This window comes from Tupaia chinensis, unplaced genomic scaffold, assembly GCF_000334495.1.
Source record: "Tupaia chinensis unplaced genomic scaffold, TupChi_1.0 Scaffold000414_1, whole genome shotgun sequence".
NCBI lineage: Eukaryota > Metazoa > Chordata > Mammalia > Scandentia > Tupaiidae > Tupaia > Tupaia belangeri.
The window spans coordinates 2,915,477-2,923,312 of record NW_006159919.1 but is presented as its reverse complement, the minus strand read 5'-3'; the positions used below and the strand labels follow the sequence as shown (position 1 = coordinate 2,923,312).

The window sequence follows — 7,836 nt, the reverse complement described above, 5'->3', positions numbered from 1 at the left end:
TCTTCAGTTGGAAAAAAATTCATTTATTTAAGTGAGAGAAATGTGCAGATTTATTTGGAGAGGGGAGAAGGGGGAGCTTCAAAGTTTGGGAGTGTGCCTGTCACACAGATGCCATGTCTCCTGAGGATGGGCTCCGTATCAGTCTTCTCAGCTCTCCCCCACCAGCTGACTGATGGCTATCTGTAGGGAGATGCAGGGGGGCCTCCAAGAGGGATGAGTGCAGAGACAAGATAAGAAAATGCAGTCACCCCAAACTGAAGGTAGGAGGATCTCCCTGGGGTTTTCATTTGGATGGATCTTCAGATAGGAGCAGGTAGGGAAGTGGAAAGAGCTATTAGAAACCAGGTGATAAAGCATAAAGAAATTATATTCAAGTGAGCCATCTCCTGTTCAGCTTCTAGGAATGCTGGCTTCTGCCACCATTTCATTGTAAATGAACTTGTTTCTTATACTCCTCATACTACAAAATAAAACAAAACAAAAAAACATGCAACTACTCTAAAACTAAAGGGAAGAAAAAAAAAAGCATGAATTTTGAAATCCAGAGAGTGAAGACTCCAGGATAATGCCTTTAAACAGAAAAATGGGCTTAATCAATGTAGGGGCTTTTTAAAAATCCTGTTGTGAGAAAGTATTTTCCTCACCACCCAGAAGACAAAGAAAAACAGTGAATGTTGACAGCATGGTATTAAAAAGCCACGTCAACCCAATTTGTTATCCATAAATATATATATTCTTTTTAATTTACTCTAAGCCAGCACGTTGGCTCATAGCATCTTACTTTTGTGTCATTATCTCTCTGCCATACACACAAGTCAGAGCTAGGGATTTCAACTCGCGGTGAAGCTATGCTGAGATTCCAGATCTCAGTGGTGTTGGCATGAGTGCTGGTCTCTTCAGTCATAGAGAAGACAATATCCTAGGGAGACTGGAATTAGTCCTATTTTACACCATTCAAGCCAAAATGCAGCTTATCAAGAAGCAAGTAATTGCTAGCTAATGGCTACAGGGGAAAAAACCATTGCATTTCTATCTAAGCATCTCTTGGCGTATGACAATAAATAAAGCTTGGAAAGTGCAAACATGAAGTGGGGACAGTTTCTTGAGGAGGTTAAATAGCAAACATTAAAAAGGCAAGTTACCTCATCCGACTGGGAGGGACTGATTCTGGGCATGGGCGATACTTGTGGAGTTTTCAACTGTGTGCTGTTGCTATCTGGCACGAGCTCTCGGTGGACGGTTTGGATGTGGTTCTGGAGTTCACTTTCAGACTCAAACTTAACGTTGCAGCTAGAGCAGCGAGTCTTCAGTCCCCCTGCCTTGCCTTTACCCTCAATGGCACTCAGATTCTCATTCTGGCCCAAGCCTGGTCTATTCGTACCAGGAGGGATGTTGATGCCTGGGCTACCACTCTTACTGAGGTTCACGCAGCCAGCACACAGACCATATGGCAGGCCATTGATGTCAAGTTTCACCAGATCTTGCTTGGAACGGAATTCTTTGAGGCAAGATGCACACTTGTACAGTTTCTGGACATGTTGGCCACGCCCTGTGGTCTGGACTGCTGACCCATTCCCTGTCTTTTGCATGTGGAATGTCCCATGGATTTTGAGTTCCAACGTGGAGGTCACTGTCTGCATGCACACCACACAGCGGAATCCTGTAAGGGAATTCCTCAAGTCAGGGTGCATTTGACAATGCTCTAAGAATTCCTCTTCACTCTGGAGAGGCATCTTGCAAATCCGGCAGTTTCCTGTATCAAGACTCTTACTATGTGTGACTTTGTGTTCAGTTAGGGTTAAAAGGGAGGGAAATCGTTCTCCACAAATGGGGCACATATAGTGTTTGACAGGGCCTAGGTGAGTCTGCATATGTTCACGGAGGCCATTTTCAGAGAAGAAGGTTCGAGAGCACACGTTACACTTGTAATTCCCCTTAATGAGCTCGGCTTTCTTTTTCACGATGGCACTTTCTCCAGGTCTGATGTTGTGGTCCCGGAGCTGGTGATTCTGTAGCAGAGTTTCCATAGTGTAGGCTGCTCCACAAATGTCACATCCATACATAGGCTCAGAGGTGTCAACATCTTCCTCGCTCCCATCATGACTGTTGTGGGACTCCTGGCTGTTGGTCAGCAAGGTCTGTAGCTCTACTTCCTCCTTCTGCACTTGCTCAGAAGCTCCGTTTGTCCCACAGTTGGGTGTCTTGGTTTCAAACACACAATGCTTTTCCCGCAAGTGTTTCTCTAGCAAAATAATGGCGTGGAAGGCTTTGCTGCAAAACTTGCAGTTATACTTTTTACTGTGAGTGGTGATATGGCACTGCAGCTCCACCTCAGTGCCGAAGGACTCACCGCAGAAAATACACTTGTGTACTTTTCCTTGATTCTCTAGGTGGTTGTGCTTCACATGGAGCTGCAGGTCAGTCTCATTGCGGAAGTCCCAGTTGCAGGATGTGCACCTATAGACTTTCTTTTCATTACTGTGCTTCACAGCCAAGTGGAGTTGAATGGAGACTTTGGAGTCAAATACTTCTTGGCAGAGGGTGCAGCGGAAGAAGACAAAGGTGTGCATATCCAGCAGGTGTTTCTGGAGGTCATCCACTGATGTGAACTGCTTATCACAACTCTCACAGATGTAATACGTAGAAGTGATCATAAAGTGAATGGTAACATGCTTCAGCAAGGACTCTTGATTAGGGAATTCCTTGTTGCACTGAGGACAGGTCAATTTTGGAAGCACAGTGTCTAGATGAGTTTTTAGGTGAGTCTGAAAGCTATCTAGGGACGTGTACTTAGCACCACACTGATTACAGATATATTCTCCGGCTGGACGTGCAGGTGCACCTCCTACTGCCTGCATCATTTTAAGAGATGTCTGCTCAATGGCCACAGGAGAAAGGGGACTCAAGGCCCTGGATTTCTTCCCATTGTGAATATAATTCAGGGCCAAGGGAATGTTTTTATGATTCTCTTTGATATGCTTATTCAGTTTAAGAACGCTGTTGAATATTGGCGAATTGGTACAATAGGAACAAGAATAGACTTCTACTACTGGTTCTTTTGGAGTCCCAAGCACTGGAGACCCAAATCGGGAGCCACTGAGGTCACAATGGACCTGTCTTATATGCTCTTCAAGGGAAGAGTCTGTGAGAAACCCCATATAGCAATGGGGACAAAAGAAAGCATTACTATCCTTAGCTGCAGGATTTGCAAATCCATGAGAACATCGGATATGTTCCTGAAGAGTGTTGAGGTCATTGACAACTTCAGAACAGAAGTTACACTGGTAGACTATGGCAGGCATGGCAGAAACAATCAGACCTGGGTCTTGAGCTTCGTGCACTTGCTTAAGATGTTCATTTAGGTTATAGAGTGAAGGCAACACCTCCAAGCAATACTGACAAATATGGGCCTGTTCTGGCTTATCTAAATGCATAGTTTTCAGGTGAATCTGCAGAACTGCAAGACTCGAAAATAACTGCTTATTGCAGTAAATACAGCTATAGGTAACTTTTGCTTGTTTACTTGAGGGGCCAGTCATATCAGGGGTTTGCTGAGCAGCCCTCTTCCTCCCTCGACTCTTTGGGATTGGTGGGGCAGCCTCCACCATTGTTGAGCTGTCCACTGAGAGGTTGGAATCTGGTGTCGTACTGGACACAGAAGTGTAGCCCACTGTGACCAAGGAGGGGCTGTTGCTGTGATTGCATGACTCTGGTTGCTGGTGACTGTCCATGTGGCTATACAGTTCCTCGACTGTGAGGAAACTCTCAGAACAAATGCTGCATGAGTTCTTCTTCTCCCCACTGTGCACCTGCTCTATGTGGTTCATGAGGGAAGTCTCCTCAACAAAGAGCTCATGGCAGTAGACACACTGGAGGGCAGCACGGTCCTCGTTGGGGGAGCATTCTGGGTGGCACTCTGCAATATGCTTCTGGAGGTCTTCTGGGAAATCAAAGCCTTCCTCACACTGACTGCACTTCTGAGTGTCCTTCATCTTCCAGTCCTCCATCCTGGAACCAGCCTGGGAACCGTCCTTGTTCCTCTCGTGAACCTGCATATGTCCGTGTAAGGAACTAGAGGACAGGAACCCACGGCGACAAATGGCACATTTGTATGGCTTGTTGGATGTGTGAGTCTTTAAGTGGATCTTCAAATGATCACTTCTGGAGAACGCAGCATCACATTCACTGCAGTGGTACTTCTTGTCCCCAGTGTGGAGTTTTATATGGCGATCTCTGCTCCGCTTGTGTTTGAACAGCCTACTGCAGTAGGTGCACTTGAAAGGCAGTTTGTCACTATGACTCTGCTCATGGTGCTTTAGGTAGCTGAGGCGGCTAAACGACTTGTCACAGAATTGACATGGGTATGGAAGTCCAGGGCCACCTTCTTCCTCTCCAAAATCACAACCTTCTCCATGACTAGGGGAAGTCTGGTCCTTGCTAGAAGGTGAGGAAGCTGGCCAGGAGCAAGAGGGATCATCTTCAACATCCACTCCATCTGCAATAAAAAGCAATAGAACATTTCATTGCACATGTTGAGAATTCCAGCACGAGTTTTTTTTGTACCAAGGGATAGCATTTCAACAAGCACATGTTGAAATGGACCATCTTGAACCTTGGAGGGAAAAAAAAAATGGGGGAGAGAATATGTGAGCAAGACATTTCAAATCTGAGCCCAAAGGTTTTATTCTACATTTACTTTTTACTGGATTGTAAAATATAAAAAGATATTAAATAGTTCTATGTCTAAATTACCCTTTTATTACTTTTTATCATTCTTCCTTAGAAGCAAGGTATATATTACACATAGACATTTTATTAAAATGCAGATTTTAATATATTTAATGTTTCTTTTGTATTCATTCTAAAATGATTTGCATATTATGTGAGCATCTGAAGAACCAAATGAAAAGACGAAATATTACAGGAATGATTTAAAATTAATGCAGTCAACCCAGATGTCTAATATTTAATAAAAAATTCCCTCTGCATTTTGCTTGTTTTTATATAAAAAGGCAATTCTGAAGACCAAAATCTTTTATGGGGTTCTTATTGATACAGACCTTATTGCTTTCAGCAAAAAAATATTAAAAAGTAAGCACATGAAAGAAGACAGAAAACACAATAATAATTATGTCTTGTGTAATGAAAGACAACCAGGATTTCTTCAATAACTGAAAGGTTCGAATATCATAGGCCAGAAAATGGATTATTAAATGTTAGAAGGGTACTGCTAGATATTACATGGAGCTGGGATCAGCTGGGATCAAGAAAAAATGAGAGTTTCACAAGGGCCAGGTTTTAATAGTGTATTTTGTTTGGAAAGTTCAAGAGGTGGCCCACCATTTCTTCCTTTTGCAAAAGCTTTAGCAGCCTGAACTTCCTTAGCTAAACAGGACCTGCACTTTGAGGTGAGCAGAGACAAGGCAACTTGTGAAAAACTGGAAACAGGAAAAGTGATAAATGATTATGGTAAATGCTGAAAGATTTATGAGTAACAAAGAGAAGACAAACAAGACTTTGAGCCAGATATAAACTTAGCAAGTTATCTATAAAGAAACTCTGTCTTACATTATGTGGTTTAAAAATTAAACCTGTGTTCTTAGTAATATGCCACCTTGTTTTTGTTGCCTTTTTAGCATCCAACTGAAAAATAAGACCTTCTCCAATCAGTTGTAAAATCTTTTTTTATTTATTTATTTGCTTTTCAAAACAATCTATTCTTCAAGACTAGAAACAAATTGTAAAGCTTTTTCACTCCCCAAAAGGGCAAGATTTTTCATGAATACAGACTAGTGAAGACCACAGAATAGAACTAGTGAGGACAGTGTTTCTGTGAGAGTAACAGGTTCAACTAGAATATTTTTAGACTATGATTAAATAAGTTTTTTTTTTAATTCTTCAAAGCTAAGGCTTACTAGTAAGCTAAATGATTAACATAAAAGTAGAAATTGGTGACCAGTACATAAACGAATTCCACATCTGCTTTCTTTAAGGTAACAAGATTTTACTAGATTGTCGGCCTCTTCCTTATCCACAGGAAACAGATGAGGATCATTCCTTTCCTGCATCTAGAAACTGATGACAACACCATCTCACTATCAATGCCAGATGGCAACCCTCTCACTCTGAGAAAACAACCAAACACCATTCCTGGATGCCTGCCCACTGCAACAAAGCTTCGCCATACAAGTTGAAAACTGCATGATTTTGCATCCTCATTTATGTGACTATAACCCAACATGCTTCCAGCATAAAAAGGTTTGATCATTGTGGGTGTGATTTGTATTTAAAGTGAATAAATCAAACATATACAGATAAACTCACCTTACCATTCAACATACAGAAAAGCAAACAAATAACCCTCCCCTCAAAAAAACTCAATGATCTAGCCTCCTCTTAAAAAGTATTAAAGTACTGAGATACCTAAAGCTTGTATTCCTGAAACAAATCAAAGTTTCTTATATTTTACTAATTAAAACAAGTAATTATTTCTTCAATTTTCTCACCTCCTAGGTAAAATCCACTACATATCACATTTATCTTTTAGGCTTAAATCCTGCTCTTTCTTTTAAATATATTTTCAAACAGATTCATTTGGACATTTTGAGAAAACAATGAATTGGAATATGTCACGCATCTAGACTGGAAGAATATAACTATTGAGCCTGAAAATCTAGCAAGTGAATTTGTTATTGAATTGCAGATTGTGTCTAGGCATGATTTGTGATAATACAAATGCATTAAGAATTATAGAGCAATGGGCCATTATAAAAAGTGTGCAATACTGACATGGGTTCTTGTCTGTGGTCCATGACTGACTATACCTATTACATAACTGTTCTTTTAAGCTTATAAATTTCAATGACATGTTATGTGAGCTGAAGGTTAGGATCGAGTTTTTAACTAGGATTCAAGACAGCTGAAAACCTTTTCTTCCTTCTCTCCTATTGCTTGTCTCTGTAATGGAAATACATAGAAATTATCTACAGAATTCATAAGGCTTCAGGCAGAGGGATAGAGTGGGCTGAACAGAAATAAAAAGTTTGAGCAAGGAAGACTACTTTTAGAAAACTACAGTTCCCCAAACCACTGATTTCTGCTTCAAAATCTAAACTGTAATATTGTAATAAGCTTATTTGCCAGTATTATAAATGGATCTATTCTTCCAGGAACCCACAAAGAACTCACCAACAAAACTCCCAGGAGGGGTGATCCATCGTCTAAAGGTATCAGACTCTCCAAGACTTTTGAAGAGAAGGTCTTCCTAAGTCTATGAGAGTTATTTATCCCATTAGCTTGAGTGTTTTGGCAGTCACAATGCAAAGTATACTTGAACAACTAACAGGGATTTAAACAATGCTCATTTCTTTCTACATATGGAAAAAACTATGGAGGATTTTTTCAAAACACTGTGGTTTCAGAATCAACTCACACTCCCCCCCCCTTCAGCACTCACTAAGTGCTACTTACAGGGACAGTCTTCCTGTGCTATGGCAAGTTTACTGCATTTCAATGTGAAGTACTTCACATGTCCATGTTAAATTTTAATTTTTGGAATCAGTCACTTCACACTAACTGACTTTCGAAGCACTATAGCTCTCACAGTCAAAAAACTTTGCTGGAAACTCACTCCGTGGCCTGAAAGTCTATTTAAAGATGCAAATGTGTGTGCATAGTTAGTGCAGATGTTTTTCTACAGCAACTGTACTTGCTGAGTTTCACCATTTCCATAAAGCACATTAAAACAAGTGTGTGAACACTCCAAGATGAAAGTCTCAAACACTCCTGAGACTTTCAGTGGAAAGTGGAGCCGCCTGACTTTTCTCCAAGCAGACA

The 7,836-nt window shown here is 41.0% G+C and overlaps 1 protein-coding gene across 5 annotated transcripts in view; it reads right to left on the bottom strand.

Annotated features, from left to right (window-relative positions):
* ZNF521 (zinc finger protein 521) overlaps positions 1-7,836 on the bottom strand; it is a 333,149-nt gene that overhangs the window by 196,529 nt on the left and 128,784 nt on the right. For all 5 annotated transcript variants that reach the window (XM_027774205.1, XM_006154537.3, XM_027774206.1 and 2 more), the window contains one exon: positions 1,143-4,495. In XM_027774205.1, the coding sequence (XP_027630006.1) occupies positions 1,143-4,495 (3,353 nt within the window). The remainder of the gene's footprint in view (positions 1-1,142; positions 4,496-7,836) is intronic.